The sequence below is a fragment of the Dipodomys merriami genome, unplaced genomic scaffold, assembly GCF_024711535.1.
Source record: "Dipodomys merriami isolate MVZ:Mamm:240054 unplaced genomic scaffold, mDipMer1.0.p SCAF_6, whole genome shotgun sequence".
In the NCBI taxonomy this organism is placed as follows: Eukaryota; Metazoa; Chordata; class Mammalia; order Rodentia; family Heteromyidae; genus Dipodomys; species Dipodomys merriami.
The window spans coordinates 1110691-1130616 of NW_027206179.1; the positions used below are offsets into that span (position 1 = coordinate 1110691).

The 19926-nt window shown below is 54.5% G+C and overlaps 1 protein-coding gene across 6 annotated transcripts in view; it reads right to left on the bottom strand.

The window, feature by feature from the left end:
• Window positions 1-19926, bottom strand: part of Smarca4 (SWI/SNF related BAF chromatin remodeling complex subunit ATPase 4) — a 73265-nt gene that overhangs the window by 43875 nt on the left and 9464 nt on the right. For 5 of the 6 annotated variants that reach the window (XM_070002237.1, XM_070002240.1, XM_070002239.1 and 2 more), the window contains exons 2-11: window positions 12264-12512; window positions 10853-10985; window positions 9991-10395; window positions 9607-9705; window positions 8055-8313; window positions 7704-7830; window positions 7231-7404; window positions 5230-5403; window positions 4624-4791; window positions 4476-4526 (exon numbers count right to left, since the gene is read on the bottom strand). In XM_070002237.1, the coding sequence (XP_069858338.1) occupies window positions 4476-4526; window positions 4624-4791; window positions 5230-5403; window positions 7231-7404; window positions 7704-7830; window positions 8055-8313; window positions 9607-9705; window positions 9991-10395; window positions 10853-10985; window positions 12264-12485 (1812 nt within the window). In that variant the 5' untranslated portion in view covers window positions 12486-12512. Of the gene's footprint in view, window positions 1-4475; window positions 4527-4623; window positions 4792-5229; window positions 5404-7230; window positions 7405-7703; window positions 7831-8054; window positions 8314-9606; window positions 9706-9990; window positions 10396-10852; window positions 10986-12263; window positions 12516-19926 lie in introns of all 6 variants that reach the window. The other variant, XM_070002236.1, reaches the window with a different exon arrangement.

Consider the following 19926-nt stretch of genomic DNA (forward strand, 5'->3'; position numbering starts at 1 on the left):
CCTCCCGCCTGTTTTTTCCAGCCCCACCATCCCTCATGGTACCCTGGGGTTCCATTTTCACATATGTATACTGAATACGACTGTATCGCTGCCCCTTCCCCCGCCCTGGAGTACTTCAGCTCCCTGGTATTTATTCTGTAAACTGTTAGTTGTTCAGATGAGATCCACCACAGAAATGCTTCCCCAAGTCTACCATACTCCAATCAATTTGAATGTATACACAGGCACAGGGCCTTGTGTATATATCCATGTTTATATTTTATAAAGCAAACTTCCACAAATCAGAGAAAACATGTACCCTTTGGCTCTCTGAGCCCAACTTACTTCACTTAACATAACTGTTTCCAGGTCCAGCCATTTCCCTGCATATGACTCTTCCCATGACATATTACTCTTCTTGATGGACTGATACAATTTCATCACAGTTTTCTTGATCCTTTGGCTGATTATAGGGCATCTGGGCTGTTTCCATAACTTGGCTATGTACCCTGACTTATAACGTCTTGGATGAAAGCCCTAGAGGGGTACGGCGGGATCACAGGGTAGTTCTATGTTCAGTTGTTTGAGGAATCTCCATATTGCCTGCATAGTAGTTGCATCAGTTTACACCCCTCGAGCAGTGTAAAAGGATTCCTTTTCCCCCATGTCCCCCAAAAGCATTTGTTGTTGATGGTATTATTGATGTTGGCCAATCATACTGGGGTGAAATGATATCTGAAATGTTTTGATTTGCATGTCCAGAGACAATAAACATGTCTTATGTGTTTATTGGCCATTCTTACTTCTGAGAGGTCTCTATTTGCTCCTGTGCTAATTTACCCATCAGGTTATTCCTTGAGGATTTAGATTTTTTTTGGTTGGTCGTGGGGCTTGAACTCTGGGCTTGGGCGCTGTCCCTGCACTCTTCAGCTCAAGGCAAGCACTCTACCGCTTGAGCCACAGTGCCACTTCTGGTTTTCTAGTGGTTTATTGGAGATAAGAGTCTCTCGGATAGGCTGGGAAGGTGGCTCAGTGGTAGAGCGCTTGCCTTGCATGCCTGAAGGCCCTGGGTTCGATTCCTCAGCACCACACAAGCAAAAAGAAAAAAGCCGGAAGTGGCGCTGTGGTTCAAGTGGTAGAGCACTAGCCTTGAGCTGAAGAGCTGAGGGACAGCGTCCAAGCCCAGAGTTCAGGCCCCACAACTGGACCCCCCCCCCAAAAAAAAAAAAAAAAAGAATCTCCTGGACTTTCCTGCCAGGGCTGGCTTTGAACTGGGATCCTCAGATCTCAGCCTCCTGAGTAGCTAGGATTATAGATGTGAGCCACCAGCGCCTGGCTAAAGATTTTAGATTTTTAAGCTACCTTTATATTCTGGATATTAGGCCCTTGTCAGATGTTTAACTAGAAAAGACCTCCCACTCTGCAGGCTCTGTTTAGCTTAGTCCTATGTCCTTGGCTTTGCAGAAACGTTTTACCTTGATACAATTCCATTTGTCAATTCTCCTATTTGCTGAGACTCCTGGATTCTACCCAAGAAGTTCCGCCCTGTGCTCGTAAGTTCTAATGTTTCTCCTGTTCCCTCTTGTAGAAGTTTCAAGGTTTCGGTTCTTACACTGAGGTCTTCGATCCATATAGGTAAAAGAGATCAATGGGATCTGGCTTCAGTCTTGTGCTTATGGATGTGCCGTTTCCCAAGGCCATTTGTGAACTCTTTTTTCCAACATGTACGTTTGGTTCCCTTGTCAAGTATCAGATGGCAGTAGGTATATGCTTTATTTCTGTGTCTTCCAGTCTGTTTCACCAGTCTTCAGGTCTGTTTTTCCAGTAAATAGCTGATTTTGTTACTATGGTTCTGTAGTAAAGTTTAAGTCTGGAATTCTGATATTGCCAACAATGCTTTTTTTGGCCAGGATTGCTCTAGGCCTTCTATGGTTCCATACGAGTTTTGGATTGTTTTCTCAGTGAGGAATGATATTGGGGTTTGGATGGGTACTGATTTGACTTCTTGGATCACCTTGGGTATGTTAGACCATCTATGACCATTTTCTCAATAATACTTCTGATAATCCACAAACATCAGTCTTTCCACCTTCTTTTTTATGTGGTCAGTCGTGGGGCTTCAACTCTGGGCCTGGGCGCTGTCCCTGAGCTCTTCGGCTCAAGGTGAGCACTCTACCACTTGAGCCACACCACCATTTCTGGTTTTCTAGTGGTTTATTGGAGATAAGAGTCTCCCGGACTTTCCTGCCTGGGCTGGCTTTGAACTGCGATCCTCAGATCTCAGCCTCCTGAGTAGCTAGGGATTACAGGCGTGAGCCACCTGCGCCCGGCTTCCACCTTCTTCTTTAGTTCCAGTCTTTTTTCATTCGGTGCTGGGGATGGAACCCAGAGCCTCATGCATGCTAAGGACAAGCTGCGTGCCCAGCCCATGGGCTATTTTAAAAATAAAACAGCTTTCTTGTAGCCCCACAGTCTACCTTTAGGGTCACAGCGACCTTTGCCCTTGGGAGTAAATAGCAAAGGGCGGAAGGTGCTGCCATCCAAACCTCTCCCCATCCCTAATTCCCACCTAACTGCTCGAGAATTCTGGGGTGTCCCAACTTCACCCCACTCCCCCCAGCTGACTGCAAGGCAGAGAACAGGAGACAGGAGAGCACCAGCACAGGCCGCACCAGCGTAGGATCACGTCTCCCAGTCCTCGCAGGGTCACGCACTCCAAAAATTATCACACAGGCTGCTGCTGGGCACAGTTCCACGGAAGAGCAGAGCCAGGAGGAGGCCCCAGGTTCCAAGCCCCAGCAGACTGCATACTTGCACTACCAGAAGAGCTCAGCCATGGCCAGCAGGAGGTGGAAGGGAGCCTCACTGCCCATGGCTGGCGGCTCTACCCATCTGAGGAACTGCCCGGGCTGCAGGGTTTAGGAAAGGCAGCCTGAGCGAGGAGCTTGCCCTTGACAACTGGGAGCGGAGCGCACACAGCAGAGGGAAACAAGTGAAGCCTTCACTTCCTCCATACCGTACAAGCAGAAAAGCTGGAAGTGGTGCTGTGGCTCAAATGGTAGAGTGCTAGCCTTGAACAAAAGCAGCTCAGGGATAGTGCCTAGGCCCTGAGTTCAAGCCCCAGGACTGGCCAAAAAAAAAGCAAAATGGGTTGAAGTGCTGCTTAGCAAACAGTGGGCCCTAAATTCAATGCCCAGCACCCCCACAAGCACCAGTATGAAGGCAAAATGAATCATGAAAATGAAGATGAGGTTACGATTATAATGCATTAAACTAAGTAGGGATCTGTAAGCCTGCCTGAAGCGGGCGACTGTGCTCGGGAAACGGTGACAGGCGCTGCTACATGCAAAGCATAGTGGCGGCATCCGGAGGGTGGAAGCTCACCCGGCACAGACTCACCAGCTTGAGATCGAAGGATAGGAGATGCTCTTTATAAGGTTCTCACTGATTTAAAAAAAGGAAACCTGCTCTGCCTCAGCTGGCGGAGGCAGGCGCCATGGCATGGAACCCAGGCTAGATATTTGAAATGTTTTGAAATCCTGTCTCAAAATGATCAAAGGAGAGAACACTGCCGAGGAGCTGCCTTCCAAGACACCGAGGGACCAAGGTCAACACCACCGATGACGCCACAGACCCACGACACACTGCCAGGGTGGCGGACAGGGACCTGGGCTCCAGGGTTATTTCCGGGGGCATCTTGCCCAAACAGGCTAGTTACATGAAATCACTAGCAAACAGGAGGCAGCTGCGCACAGAAGGCTCCACCATGAAACGTGGGCCTGGCTTGTCAGCGACGTCACCGCCCAGGAGCAGACCACACACAGCCTCTGCTGGAGCCACGAGGGCTGACGGTGCAACGCACTGGCGGGACACTGGAGGAAGTCTTTTTCTGTTTGGAGATGGGGTCCTCCATGCTGCCCACACCGGCCTGGAGCTCCTAGCCTCCCGGGCTCCTCCTGCTCCCTTCCCAAGCAGCTGGGCTCCAGCGCTGCAGCTGCCCACACCTGAGGACTGAACCAGGGCCTCAAGCGCTCCACCATCTGTGGGAATCTGAACCCAGAGCTACCAGTGCCAAGGCAGTGTCCATGCCCCCGTCTGGGCTGCTGGGTCTGCGGAGGTGCGTGCTGACGTGAGGAGGTGCGGAGCGTCACGTGCACATCTTACCCACAAATGGCTTAGAAAAAGAAATCAATAGATGAAAATGAACCACCTACAAACTTCTGGGGAGAGAGCAATGGGGATGGAAGCCAGGCCCTTGCAAATGCCCATCAAGGACTCCAGCTTGAAGCTACACCCCAGTCCCCTCTTCCAAACGGGGAGTGGGGGAGACGCATTCAAGTCTGCTTTACATCTCCGCTGTCAGCTGGACAGGGCCTTGGGACTTAGGAAGAAGCTGGGGCGTAGTGCTGTGGGAGAGCACGGGCCCATTTCCTGATGGACTGAGGCGGAGCGCTGCGGGCAGGCCAGCCTGCCCAAAGAAAACCCCGCATCCTCACCTCGCCATCCGGGCCGATTGCCGGTGTCTGTCCTTCGGCGTTTTCTGCCTTCTGGAAGTGGAAAGAGACAGGATCACAGCCTGACCCCCAAGGTCAAGGCCACCGGGGCAGACAGCAACCACAACCCATGCAGAGACACCCGGCGCACCTTCTTTTTCTTTTTCTTCTTTTTCTCCTTGGCGACCTGGGCGGCCTTGTGCTGCCGCACCAGCTCGGTGAGGTTGGCCACGTACTCGTCCGTCTGCTGCAGGAGGTAGGCCAGGCGCTTGTCCTTCTTCTGGTCGATAAGCTTGCGGTAGCCCTCCTCATCCTCCGCCTACGAAAGGAGGGTGGGAGCTGGTTTGCAAGATAGACATGCCTGTGGATACCCAGAACGCCCCCCCACACACACACAGCACACAGAGCCCCGCTGCAGCAGGGCCGCCCCTCCAGGACGGTGTCCACACCCAACAGAGCTGGACCCTGGGCAATGGGGGTCAGGAGCCACAGAGTACAAGCCACGCACCAAGGCTGTGTGCGAGTCCGCAAACCCCTACACCCCACATCCCATTCTTCTCCCTGCGTGGGCCCAGTCTTAGCTCTGCTACAAAGCCAAATTGGGGGGGGGGGTCACCCAAAGTAAGACTAATCACCTAGCAGCCAAAACCCTGAGGTGCCTTTTCACCAGCAAAACCTCCAAGTGGCCTGGCCTGCGGCCACATGAGCACGACCGCTGCCCAACCCGCACACAGACACCCGCAAGAGCCGTGTCTACCATGAGCCTCCGCATCCTCTCCTTCTCGATCCGCTCATTTTCTTTCTTCTGCTCCCGCTCGGTGTTGGCATGGTAGGTGGCCACCGCCTTGGTGAGTTTCTGGATTTTGCCTGTGACGGATCTGTGGTACTCCTTGAAGTCCTTGGCGTGCTGGAGAATGCTGTTGAGGTATTCCTACGGGGACACCCACAAAGAGCGCACTGAGGAGGAAGTAGACAACCGTGCAACCCGCTGGGCGGGTGAGCGCATGCTCAGTGCTGACCCGAGCAGAGGCCTTGGACCCCACCCCCCACCCCCACCCCAGAGCTGCAACATCGACCAAGACAAGACAGCACGGTCCACAGAACCAACGCGCAGGCTTTGCGGGTTCCGCTTCCGGCCTGCAGCGACAAACAGTGAGGGCCCAGGTGCGGTGGGAGTGCCTGCATGCCCGGGGGCGCATGGCGCCTCTGCAGGGGGGCAGCCCGGCACTGTAACCAACCGCGTCACTCCACTGCTCGGAATTTCCTTCAAGGGACTATCAGGCCCAAGACTGCCTACCCAGTGTAACAGTTCATTTTGGAAAGCTCCAAGTATGCGAGAAGTATGCTCCACCTCCCCAAACGGACACGGGCCTGTAATCCTACACACTCGGGAAGCTGAAATCTAAGGATCGTTTTTCAAAGCCATGGAGGGCAATTCGGAGACTCTTTTCAATTAACCAGCAATAAAGCTGGAAGTAGCCAGATGCTGGCGGCTCTGGAATTCTGGAATTCTCTGTTATCCTCCTGATATTGAGGTTTGTAACTTGAAGCTAGCCCAGACAGGAAATGGCGCCGTAGCTGAAGTGGTAGAGGACTAGCTTTGAGCAAAAGGAGCTTAGGCCCAGCCCCCCCAAAAAAAGGATCAATGTGGGTTATTTTAATAGACCATTGAACTTCTGATTAATATACACACAGAAAAAAGGGTGTAATGATAAATACCAAGTAGTTAATTCTGAATGTGGAGTTCATTTTTGTGCATTATTTTAAGTTATGCCAGCAATAAATATCCATTGTTTAAAAAAAATACAAAGCCAGGCACCAGTGGCTCATAACTATAATCCTAGCTACTCAGGAAGCTGAGATCTGAGGATCACGGTTCAAAGCCAGCCTGGGCAGAAAAGTCCCTGAGCCTCTTATCTCCAATAAATTATTCAGATAAAGTTGGAAATGGTGCTGTGGCTCAAGTGGTAGAGTGCTAGCCTTGAGCTCAGGGACAGTGCCAGGCCCTGAGTTCAAATCTCAGGACTGCCAAGGGGGGGAGAGGAGGAGGAGGAGGAGGAGGAGGAGGAGGAGGAGGAGGAGGAGGAGGGGGAGAAGGAGGAGGAGGAGGAGGGGGAGGAGGAGGAGGAGGAGGAGAAGGAGGAGGAGGAGGAGGAGGAGGAGGAGGAAGAGGAGGAGGAGGAGGAGGAGGAGGAGGAGGAGGGGGAGGAGGAGGAGGAGGAGGAGGAGGAGGAGGAGGAGGAGGAGGAGGAGGAGGAGGAGGAGGAGGAGGAGGAGGAGGAGGAGGAGAGCTCCATCCCCGAATCCTACTTAGTTGGAGACTATGGTTTCCCGACTGACCTTGTTAGGTCGGAGCCCTCCGTGGCTCCTTGCTCACTGAGAGAGAAGCCCAAATCCCCCTCACAGCCCACAATCTGCTCTGTCACCTCCTCCACTGTCACTCACTGTGAAAGCTGCAGCACGCCTCTGCTTCTCAGGGAAAGTACAGCCACACTGCAGCCCCAGGGCCTTTGCACCTTCCGCTCCATAGAATGCTCTCAGCCCACGTTTTCCCTCCCACAGGCTGCCACCTTGGTGTCCAGGACAACAACTCCACGCCCTGTTCCTACTTCACTTGCTCCCCCATGACCTTCCACGGTGACAGGAGGTGTGATCCTCTCCTGCCTTGCCCCTACTACTCAGCTTTGCCCTTTGTTCCTGGGTGCCCAGGCCCAAACAGGGCCCGTGGTAGTCAGGAGCCAGAACACCCGGGTGGCACCTGGTGTTTCTGGCGGCGCTTGCGCTCCTGCTCGATCTTCTGCTGCTTCTCCAGCTTCTCGGTGATGCGGGCCTCACGCAGGGACTGGCGCTTGCTGCGCTTGTAGGCCTTGGCGTTGAGCGCCGTCTCCAGCGCCGTGTCCCTCCGCATGCACACCACCACCTCCTGGCGCAGCTGCGGGGGAGGGGATGCTGGTGTTGCACACGACGGCTCTGCACGCCCAGCACGCACGAGGGAGTGCCAGCCACCACTCCCATCCTGGGTCTTTACAACCCCCGTCCTCGCGGGATGCAGGGGGCATCTCACCGGGCAGAGCTCCCTCCCTTTGCGCCCCCCTCCCCCGCAGGCTTCCTGCTTCAGGCTGGGGGCAGGGGCAGGCCACAGGAAGAGCGCTGCTCAGGGAAGGGCCCCGGGGCCGGGCAGGTAGGGCTGCCTGAACTAGGGCCCCAGAGCCAGGGCAGCGCCCAACCCACCTGCCTCTGGAAGTTGAGCAGCCTGAGGGCCTTGAGCTCAATGGTCGCTTTGGTTCGCAGATCCCCGGCCAGGGACCCAGGGAGGTTTTCAAGTTCCTGAATTCGGTGTGCGATGCGAGCCTGAAGCCTGGGTGCCCAGAGCAGAAAGACAGGAGGTGTGACAGGGCCATCTCTGCCAGGGGCCACCTGCGGGCACCCTGACGGGCCTGTGCCTCCAGGAGGCCACGCGTGGAGGCAGCCAGCCCCCGAGGGCTCCTGCGGACGGGCACGGGGACCACAGCAAGCGGGATGGCTGCCCCCCAGGAAGGGCAGGGCAGCAAGCACCCCCGGGGGGCCGACCCGGGCGCTCACCTGTACTCGCGCTCCTGCAGGATCTCCACGGGGTCGAGGCCCCGGGGCTTCTGGATAGGGGTGATCCGGCTCTGCTTCTGGTGCAGTGGAACCAGGGGTGCAGGCTGGGCTGGCTGCCCGGGGGACTGTGTCTGTGGTGGCATCACCGGGGAGGCGGCGGGAGGCACGGCAGGGGGTGCCGGCGAAGGGCGGCCCGTCGGCTGCGGGGGGATCAGCTTTTGAGGGGTGCTTGTGGGGGCAGCAGCATTTGCCATGGGTCCTGGGAAGAGACGAGGGGGAGAGGCACTGGGCTGAGCGACTGGGCCATTCTGGGCTGCAAATGCGCAGGCTAGCGAATGAGGACACACTCACACACCTGTGTGCAACTAGGGCCACTGCTGCGGGTAGGCGCACTCCTTGTGGCCTTGGAATTCATGCCTCGAGACCTCAGCCTCCACACTGGCCCCCCAGCCCTGCGGGCAATGCGAGCTACGTCGGGCAGCCCGGGAGGCCAGCATCCCCCCGCCCCCCATCCCGTCCTCTACAGTAGCACCTCAGCCGCAGATTCACCTCCTGCCATTCCAGTCACCAGAGGCCAGCAGCTGTCCAGACATAATCCATTTGAATTTCCAGAACCAAGCCATTCCTCAGTTGTCGAGCGTGCTGCTCTGAGGGGCTGTGCTGCGGCATCTGGGGCACTGAGCCCCCTTCACCTCCTCACCCAGCGTGCGCTGCGCAGCGCAGCTCAGCTCCCCTCCCGCCAGGCCAGAGCGGATGGCACAATTGCACTTATTGTCGCCATATTACATGTGTTCCTTTTTATTGCTGGTAGTTGTTAGAACTTTAATAACTATCAGAGATGCAGTAACAGAAGCCATAACTCTGGGCTGGGAAAGTGGCTCGGTAGAGTGCTTGCCTTGAATGCATGAGGCCCTGAGTTCCATTGCTCAGCACCACATAAGCAGAAAAAGCTGGAAGTGGTGCTGTGGCTCAAGTGGTAGAGTGCTCGCCTTGAGCGGAAGAGCTGAGGGACAGCGCCCAGGCCCAGAGTTCAGGCCCACGACCAACAATAATAATAACCCTGGGCTGGGAAGGCGGCTTAGTGAGAGTGCCTGTCTAGCATGCAGGAAGACCTGGTTCAAGTCCTCAGTACCACAGACACAGAAAAAAGCCAGAAGTGGTCCTGTGGTAGCCTTGAGCAAAAGAAGCTCAGGAATAGTGTACGCAGGCCCTGAGTTCAAGCCCCAGACTGGCAAAAAAAAAATGGCATAACAGGCTGGGTGTGTTAGAGCGGCTGCCGTGCCAGCACAATACCTTCAATTCAAAGCTCAATACTGAAGGAAAAAGCCCATTACAGTGCACACAGGGTTTGCTCCCATCCACCATGACAGGCACCCACTGGAGCCTGGAAATGTCCCTGCGGGCAAGGAAACGACTGTGCTCCAGTTCCACGAGAGCTGATGCTAGTGATTACTCTTCAGCAGCACAAACACACCTGAGTGGAACCCATCCACTTTGTCCACTGATTCAACCGCAACCGAGGAGCACCCAAGCAAGACAAAGGGGAGCTTACCTTCAGGCCAGGGCTTGGGCGGTCCTCCGGGGGGCTGGCCAGGCATCCCAGGGGGCACACCTGAGGGTCCTGGAGGGGGCATGTTAGGCCCTCCCATACCTGCAGGCAGAGGGAACAATGGACACTAAATATTGGATCCTGCAGCCCTAGGCCACGCCCACTTCCAGGTCAGCTCCACCCCGTCTCCTTCCCCCACAATGGTCCCCAGCTGCAGGTTTCAAGGGAGATGCAGATGGAGCCTTTGTCAGGACAGTCACCCTGCCTACGTGAGCAGCACAAGAGTAGTGGGCTCAAGGCAGACCGTTCGGCACCCCCCCCCCCCCCCGGCACCCCTCCTCACTCGTGCCGACCACACTGAGAAGGAAGCAGTGTGGCAGGTCTTACCGTGAGGCCTGCTGTAATTTGGAGGTGCTGGGCCAGGGCCGGGGCCAGGGCCGGGGCCGGGGCCAGGACCAGGGCCCGTGGCGGACACTGAAGGAGGAGGTAGTGTTGGCATCTGCTGCTGCATCCCGGGCATCGGCCGCTTGCCCTGCACAGCCATCTGCAGGTGGTCGGGAAGGGGCTGGCCCCTGGCCAGCATTTTGTAGGCCATGATCTGAGCTCGGAGCTGGTGCAGCTGGTTCTGGTTAAATGGGGTTGGGCCCCGGTTCTGCTGCCCCAAAGCCTGGGGGTCAGCCCCATCTAGCGGGGCCCCTCCTGGCCCGGATGACATCTGGGGACCCGAGGATGGGCCACTGGCTGGAACGGGACTGGAGGCGTGCTCAGAGCCCCCCAGCGGGGAGGGGTAACCTGCAGGGGAGAACCGGGTAGACACTCAGAGGCACGTAGATGCATTCTGCCACAGCCATGCCACCTCCTCCAAGATGGTACCCGAAACCCCTTCTCCTGATTCAAACGAGAGCATCCGACGGCTCGCAAGACGGTGGGTGCAGCCCATCTCGGGTGGTCGGCCCTTCCCTCAGTCCCATTCCCATGGAGCCCCCACAGCTTGCTGTCCCTGGTACGAGGAGACCCTGCGTGTCACCTGCCGCGCCCCCTGCAGCCCTCACCAACATCGGGACAGGTAGCCAGCTACGCCCCGTACTGATTACCAACTCTGCCCGGTCACAGGCTTCCTCCCCAAGCCACCCACTAAAGCCCCGCCGGACAGCCCTGGCGGGGCTCCCTCACTCAACCGCGCCGCCCTCTCCGGTCCACCTGCCGAGAAGCCCCAGTGGGGAACGTGGTCTCAGAACCACAACGGCACCTTGGGAGTGCTGGTCCATGGGGCTGGGCGGGGGCCCCATCCCTGCGTGGCCCCCGGAGCGCATGCCCATTCCTTTCATCTGGTTGTAGCGTGGGTCGTCCGCTATGCCCTTCTCGTGCATGGACTCCATGGGCTGCGAGAGGGACAGTGACGAGGCGGGGTCAGCAGGGAAGCAGAGGAGGTCAATCACCCAGCGTCCACCCCCCACTGCCTTGGCAGATACTAGACCCCCACATGCCAAGAGCTGGGCCTCCAAGCTTGGTCATGCCATCGGCTTGGGTGTCAAGGCAGCGATGCCCAGCCAAGGATGGCCACCCAGGACCCTGCAGGAAGGTGGGCTTGCAGCGGGCTGGGCGGGAACTCGGAGCCCCTTTCTGTGATGAGATGGACACGAGTCTCAGGATGGAGGCAAAGCCTCGACGGCTGGCCCTGTGCCCCGGCCCTGGAGGCCAGAAAGATGGCTGCCATGACTGGCCACGGCAACCCTGCCTGAGACCCTCCTGCGGACCAGGCCTGCTGATCGAGCACCTGCTCCTGGGCCTCCGGGGGGCACACAGGGGACAAAGCGGCTGCAGCTCCATGTGCACCGAAACATGGAAGGAAGCGCTGGGCCCGGGCACTGCCCCGAGTGACCGGAGGCTTGCCCAGCCCGGTGCTGGCAGGACACCCTAGGGGCATGGATGGCACCCTAGCAGGGTACTGGACACGGGGGACCTCAGACAGGAGGTGTGTGTGTGTGTGTGTGTGTGTGTGTGTGTGTGTGTGTGTGTGTGTGTGTGTGTGTGTGTGTGTGTGTGTGTGTGTGTGTGTGTGTGTGTGTGTGTGTGTGTGTGTGTGTGTGTGTGTGTGTGTGTGTGTGTGTGTGTGGCGCAGACAGGAGGAGGAGAGGCTGGGCCCTGCTAGCAGTGTGTGTGTGTGTGTGTGTGTGTGTGTGTGTGTGGCGCAGACAGGAGGAGGAGAGGCTGGGCCCTGCTAGCAGAGGAGTACCGAAGCCAGGAAGTGAGGGGCTCAAGTGGTATAGGGGAAGGGAAGGGAAGGGTTAAGATGTATTACACCTGAGCTGCAGAAACACGTGGGAACGGGAGGCGGGGAAATGCCTCAAGATGCCAGGGGCCTGGGAAGCATGGTATGGCTAGGGTGCGAGGTCAGGCGTGCGTGCGCGCGTGTGTGTACATGCGTATGTATGTGTGCGTGGGGAGGGGTGAGACCCAGCATGCAACCACCACCACCCCTGGAGGGCCGCGAGGGGCATTGGGTGGGATGCAGCGTGTGGACAGTCCTGCAGGGAGGGGGAAGCTAGTAGGGCCCCACCCCACCCCCACCCCTGCGGGGAGCCAAGCCATACTGGGCTGCCTGACCCCAGGGGCACCTGAGGGGCGGGGAGGAGGCCGGTGCTGGTGCAGACTCCTACCTTGTGCATCGGGTGCATGGCGTCCTGAGGGTACCCGCCGGGACCCTGGCTGGGGAGCGGGTGTCCTGCTGAGGGTGGGCCAGGGCTGGGCCCCACCATGCCGTGTGCGGAGCCTGGCGAGGGGCCTGGGCTGGGGCCCAACATGGCCCCGGGCGAGGGGCCGGGGCCTGGGGAAGGGCCCGGCCTGGGCGTCCCACCCAAGGGTGGGTCTGGAGCGGACATCTTCCCAGGAGCTGGAGACCGTGGGCCCTGCTGAAAGAGTGGGAGTCAGCCGGGCCGGCGCTGCGAGTGGGGAGGACCATGGAGCCCTACTTCCATTGTCTGGAGGACAGTGAAAGGGGCCCCGGCCCCCCCTCCCTTCTCCTCATGTCTCTGGGAGAAGGCAAGAGATTACCAGGCATTTTGAAATCAGAGCATCGCGCTCAGCAGAGGCAAAGCCTGCAGCGCAGCCGAGGCAAAAGCCCTGGGGTTCACAGACCGGGACAGACCAGGCCTGGCATGTGCGTCTTCAATGCTCTGCTGCCCTCTCTCGTAAGCTCATCCCAAATCTGGTTTGTTTCCACTGTCTTCTGGAATCGACTTCTGTTTTCTTTTTTGCCAGTCCTGGGGCTTGAACTCAGGGCCTGGGCGCTGTCCCTGAGCTTCTTTTGCTCAAGGCTAGCTCTCTACCACTGGAGCCACAGCACCACTTGCAGCTTTTTCTGTGTATGAGGTACTGAGGAATCGAACCCACAGCTTCATGCATGTGAGGCAAGCTCTCTACCACTGAGCCACCTTCCCAGCCCTGAAATAGACTTCTTCATCCCCCAAATTCCTCAGGTATTTGTGGCTCTAGGGACAAATTCTGTGCGAGGAGCAACAGGGATGGAGTTGTGTCTCCGTGCAGAGCAATACCCCTTCCACGCGCCAGGCCCCGAGTTTCATTCCCAGCACTATGTTTAAAAAAAAAAAAAAAAAAGCCGGGGCGCCTGTGGCTTCCACCTGTCATCCTAGCCACTCAGGAGGCTGAGATCTGAGGATCGAGGTTCAAAGCCAGCCCAGCCAGGAAAATCCATGAGACTCTGATCTCCAATAAATCACCAGAAAACCGAAAGTGGCGCTGTGGCTCAAGTGGTAGAGTGCTCGCCTTGAGCTGAAGAGCTGAGGGACAGCGCCCAGGCCCAGAGTTCAAGCCCCACAACCAACAACAACAAAAAAGGCTTAGAAACATTTTTCATTCCCTTGATTAAAAACAATATTAGCTAAAAGGGGGTGACATCAATCAAAATGCATTGTACTTATAAACTGACTTGTTGAATGGTTGTACAACTACTTAAAAATAATTAAAATCTAATTTAAAAACTCTTTTGTTTCATTTGGCTTTTTTTTTTTTTTTTGGGTCCAGTCGTGGGCCTGAACTCTGGGCCTGGGTGCTGTCCCTCAGCTCTTCAGCTCAAGGCTAGCGCTCTACCACTTGAGCCACAGCACCACTTCCGGCTTTTTTCTTTTTGCTTATGTGGTACTGAGGAATCGAACCCAGGGCCTCATGCATGCAAGGCAAGCGCTCTACCACTGAGCCACCTTCCCAGCCCCATTTGGCTTTTCACTCACAGCTGGCGCTCAGCCATTGGACACACACTCCACATCTACCTTTTTGCTGGTTAATTAGATGTAAGAATCTCTTAGATGGGCTGGGAAGGTGGCTCAGAGGTAGAGCGCTTACCTTGCATGCATGAGGCCCTGGGTTCGATTCCTCAGTACCACATAAGCAAAAAGAAAAAAGCCGGAAGTGGTACTGTGGCTCAAGTGGTAGTGTGCTAGCCTTGAGCTGAAGAGCTGAGGGACAGCGCCCAGGCCCAGAGTTCAGGCCCCACGACCGGACCCAAAAAAAAAAAAAAAAGAAGAAGAAGAAGAAGAAGAATCTCTTGGAGCCAGCCACTAGTGGCTCATACCTGTCAACCTAGCTACTCAAGAGGCTAAGATCTGAGGATCGCAGTTCAAAGCCAGCCCAGGCAGGAAAATCCATAAAACTCTTATCTCCAATAAACCACCAGAAAACTGGAAGTGGCGTTGTGGCTCAAGTGGAAGAGCACTCGCCTTGAGCTCAAGAGCTGAGGGACAACTTTCATGCCCAGAGTTCAAACCCCACAACTGACCAAAAAAAACCTCTGATCCATGCACTGGTGGCTCACGCCACCTAGCTACTAAGGAGGCTAAGATCTTAGAATCATGGTTCAAAGCCAGCACAGGCAGGAAAGTCTGTGAGACTTTTTTTTTTTGGGGGGGGTCCGTTCGTGGGGCCTGAACTCTGGGCCTGGGCCCTGTCCCTCAGCTCTTCAGCTCAAGGCTAGCACTCTACCACTTGAGCCACAGTGCCACTTCCAGCTTTTTTTTTTTCTGCTTATGTGGTGCTGCGGAGTCAAACCCAGGGCCTCATGCATGCAAGGCAAGCACTCTACCACTGAGCCACCTTCCCAGCCCCTTCTGTGAGACTCTTATCTCCAATATACGACCAGAAAACCCAAAATGGCATTGTGGCTCAAGGGGTAGAGCACTACCCTTGAGCTGAGGGACAGCGCCCAGACCCAGAGTTCAAGCCCCATAATTGACTTTAAAAAAACAAAAACAAAAATCTCTTGGATTTGTCTGCCTGGGCTGGCTTTGAACCTTCAGCCTCATATCTCTGCTTCCTGAGTGGTTAGGATTTCAAGCATGAGCCACTAGCACCTGGATAGCTGTTTTGATTTAGAAGAAGTGTTCCTGGGTAACCGATCAAAATTCAAACTTCTGGCTCCAGTTTCATGACTGAGCAGAAGAGAAAATCAGAATCTCAGCAGAGCGGAGCAGGGCCAACCCCAAGCCCATCCTGAACACAGCAATCCTCAACTCCAGGTACACCCCGCAGTCCTACTAACCAAGGAGGTTGAAACAGGAGGATCTTTTTTTTTAATTTTTTTTTTATTGTGAAAATACTGTACAGAGGGGTTACAATTACATGGGCAAGATAATGAGCACATTTTCTTATCAAGCATTGTAGCCTCCTCCTTTGTTTCCCCTTCCCATCCCATCCTCCCCAACAGGAGGATCTTGAGTCCAAGATCCATCTGGGTCAGCAGGCAGCACACCTTCTGGGCTCCCCAGCTTCCCTGGTAAGAGGTGACTGGGTCATGAGGACAGAGCCTTTGTGAATGGATTCATGGCTTTATTGTGAAAGGAGGTTTTGAGCTGTCACGAGAGTGGATTATTACTAAATGGAGCTGAACTGTATGGCAGCACACACCTATAGTCCCAGGTGGAGAAGGTGAGACCACCCTGGAACATACGAAGACTCCAAGGCCAGAATGAGGTAGACAGACAGACAGACAGACAGACAGATAACCCCCAAAATGACTGGGGCTGAGGCTATTGATAGGCTGTAGCAGAGGCTTGTTCTGCCTGCTCACTGCCCAAGATTGGACCCCAAGCAGCCCTCTCTCCCCTCCCCCCCCGTGAGACAAGGCAGCAGGAAAGCCTTGCCCTACGCTGTAGCCAGGCCCTCACACGCCTCTCAATTTCCCGCGCATGCGCGCTGTAAGTCAAGCCTCATCTTCATACTTTCCCTCACCTGTGCCTTCGGCCAGAGTAACCGAGAGCAGCCGGAACTACGGTGCCCGGTGACAATGGGCTTCAGGAGGCGGCCTCCGCAGCAGGCAGAAGCAGCCTGGCCAGGAACTACGCAAGTATGAGGGACATGAGGGTGAGGAAGGCCCTCTGCCCACACCTTCTCCCCCATCGCCACGCCGCCCTGCGCTTCTCACGAAAACACGGCACGTTCAGCAAATTCCTTGGCCCTCCCAGGCTTTCCCCTGCGGTGTGTGAAGCTGCACGAAGCTTCTATGGGCTGCCTGGGCGAATGACAAGACAGGGCCGTCCATCACCAAGCCAAAGACCCGGCCAGCACTCACCCCGGAGCCCAGCCGAGGCGGCGCTCGGGCGGGCGGGCGGCAGGGCTGGGACACTGCACGTGCTTCTGTCTGGGAGCCGAGGCAGATGAGCATGGCCCTGGGGGTGTGTCTGGGACTTCCAGAAGGGAACACAAGCCTGGGAACCAGGCAGACAGCCAGAGGCATGTGACAGGAAGTGAAAGGACTCGGGCCAGATTGTAAAGGCTGAAAGCTAGGCCAATCTGACAAATGCTCAGTTTCCCAGGGCTAGAGGGTCTGAAGTGACTGTCATACCTCGTCAGTTTCTGTGAGAAGCAAGTCCAGGGCCTGGCGACCGGGACGCACAGCCCCAGCCTGTGCTGACACCACTGACACTGGAGGTGGTCACACCAAGCACCAGGACACAAAGGATGATCGACAACGAAGAAAGGTGTGCACGGGCCCAGCCACCTGCTCCCCAAAACACTGTGCACATGAACTCCCACCCCGGAGCCAGCCCAAAGGAGACACGTCCTACCACGCTCTCTGCAGGCTGGGGAGCGGAAACTCACACTTACCACCTCTTAGCTGTTTGCTGGTCTTGGTTGTGTTTATTTTGCACAAGAGCCTTTTGTTTCTTTTATACTAGCATTTAAAAAAGAATTTTGAAGAAGTTGGGCACCAATGGCTCACACCTATCCACCTATCATTCTAGCTACTCAGGAGGCTGAGGTCTGCAGATCACTGTTCGTTGACAGCCTGGGCAGAAAAGTCCCTGTGAGACTCTCATCTCCAATTAACCACTCAAAAACTATAAGTGGCGCTGTGGCTCAAGTAGCAGAGAACTAGCCTGGAGCACAGAGGCTCAGGGACAGCGCCCAGGCTGAGTACAAGTCCCACAACTGACAGGAATTAAAATTAAAAATTAAAAAAATATGTACTAAACTGAAAAGACTCCCATGAAACAAATACCCAGAGAAAAAAAATGCCCAGAACCAGGCAGGGTGGCACACACCCGTATTCCTAGCACTTAGGAGACTGAGGAGGAAGAGGATGAGTTTGAAATCACACTCCTCTACATGGCAAAACCCTGTCTCAAAAAGACACAACAGCCTGGTGCTGGTGGCTCACGCCTGTAATCCTAGGTACTCAGGAGGCTGAGATCTGAAGATCAAGGTTCTAAGCCAGCCCGGGCAGGAAAGACCCAGTGAGACTCTTATGTTCAAAAGCCAGAAGTGGCGCTGTGGCTCAAGTGGTAAAGCACTAGCCTTGAGCACAAAGAGACTCAGGGACAGCATCTAGGCCCAGAGTTGAAGCCCTCTCACCCCCACCCCCACCAACAAAGACAAAACAGAGCCAGGTACCTGTTGCTCAGGCCTGTAATTCAACCTACTTACTCAGAAGGCTGAGACCAAAGGATCAGCATTTGAAACAAGCCTGGGCAAGAAAATAAGTGAAACCCTATTTTTGGCCAGTCCTGGGGCTTGGACTTTTGGGGCCTGGGCACTGTCCCAAAGCTGCTTTTTGCTCAAGGCTAGCACTCTATCTACTACATGCATACAAGGCAAACACTCTACCACTAAGCCACACTCCCGGCCCTCAGTAAGACTTATCTCTAATTAAACACTAAAAAGCCAATCTCTAAATGATCACAGGAACTAAGGAGAGACTTCTCAGAAGAAAGGTGAGAATGACAAAGAAACATATGAGGAAATGCTCATTATCCCTGGCCATAAGGGAAATGCAAATCAAAGTAACTCCACAATTCCCTCTCACCCCTGTTAGAATGGCCAACATCGTGAATCTGAACAGCAACAAATGTTGGCAGTGATGTGAGGAAAAGGAACTGTGCTGCACTGTTGGTGGGAATGTGAACTCGTACAACCACTCTGCACAGCAGTCTGGAGGCTCCTCAGACAATTAAACACAGACCTTCCCCACGACCCAGCCACACTACTCCTGGGCATCTACCCTGAACATCACAAGCCAGGATACCATAAAAATAAAAACACCTGCACATCCATGTTCACTGCTGCACTATCCACAATAGCCAAGTTCTAGAAACAGCCCAAATGCCCTACAATAGATGAGTGGATGCAAAAAATGTGGGATGTGTATACACAATGGGATTTTATACAATCATTAGAAAGAATAATATTATGTCCTTTGCAGGAAAATGAATGGACCTACAACAAATCACATTAAGTGAGATAAGCCAAGCCCAGAAAGATAAATGGCAAACGCTTCCTCTCATATACAGAGCTAGATCTAATATACACTGAAACAAACATGACAAATGCTACAGGACTCTAGACACAGAACAAAGGAGGATATTTTTGGTTTTCTGTTTGTTTTTGTTGGTCGAGGGGCTTGAACTTAGGGCATGGGCATGATGTTCCTGAGCTCTTTTTTTTTTTTTTTTTTTTGGTCTTTTCTTTTTTGGTACTGGGGATCGAACCCAGGACGTTGCACTTGCTAGGCAAGCGCTTTGCCACTGAGCTACATCCCAGCCCTTCCTGAGCTCTTTTGCTCAAAGCCTGTGCCTTCTCTACCAGTTTGAGCCACAACACCACTTCCAGGTTTTTTGGTGGTTCACTGGAGATAAGTGTCTCACGGACTCCTCCCAGGCTGGCTTCAAACTACAATCCTCAGATCTCAGCCTCCTGACTAGCTAGGATTACAAGTGTGAGCCACCAGAGCCCAACACAAGACATGTATATTCTTTACCTGACTTATGTAACTGTAACACCTCTCTGTATAATACCTCTATAATTTTTTTTAATTTTAAGCATTAAAAAGCCAGAAGTGGCCGGGCGCCGGTGGCTCACACCTGTAATCCTAGCTACTCAGGAGGCTGAGATCTGAGGATCAGGGTTCAAAGCCATCCTGGGCAAGAAAGTCCTTGAGACTCCTATCTCCAATAAACCACCAGAAAACTAGAAGTGGCCCTATGGCTCAAATGGTAGAGTGCTTGCCTTGAGTTGAAGAGCTGAGGGACAACACCCAGGCCCAGAGTTCAAGCCCCACGACTAACAAAAAAAGCCAGGAGTAGAGTTTTGGCGGAAGTGGCAGCCAGGCCTTGAGTTCAAGCCCCAGAACTAGTACATGTGTGTGTGTGTGTGTGTGTGTGTGTGTGTAAAGCTCTGGGGTAGTATGTGTGTGTGTGTGTGTGTGTGTGTGTAAAGCTCTGGGGTAGTATACTTTCACACAAGCTCTTGGCACCAGCAAGCAAAAGAAAGAAAAGAAAGAAAAGGAAGAAAGAAAAAGAAAGAAAGAAAGGAAGGAAGGAGAGAGAGAGAGAGAAAGAAAGAAAGAAAGAAAGAAAGAAAGAAAGAAAGAAAGAAGGAAAGAAGGAAAGAAAGAAAGAAAGAAAAGAAAAGAAAAGAAAGGAAGGAGAGAGAAGGAAGGAATAAGGGAGGGAGGGAGGGAGGGAGGGAGGGAGGGAGGGAGGGGAGGAAACCACAATGAATAAAGCTGGGTACTTGTGGGCTGGGAAGGTGGCTCAGTGGCAGAGCATGTACCTTGCATGCTTGAGGCCCTGGGTTTGATTTCTTAGCACTACATAAGTAGACAAAAAAAAGCCAGAAGTGGTGCTTGGCTCAAGTGGTAGAGTGTTAGCCTTCAGCTAAAGAGCTGAGGGACAGCGCCCAGGCCCAGAGTTCAAGCCCCCCACGGACAAAAAAAAAAAGCTGGGTACTTGTGACTGAGGCCTTCTGATCCTAGCCATCCAAGAGGCTGAGACCAGAGAATCACAGTTCAAAGCCAGCCCAGGGGAGAAAAGT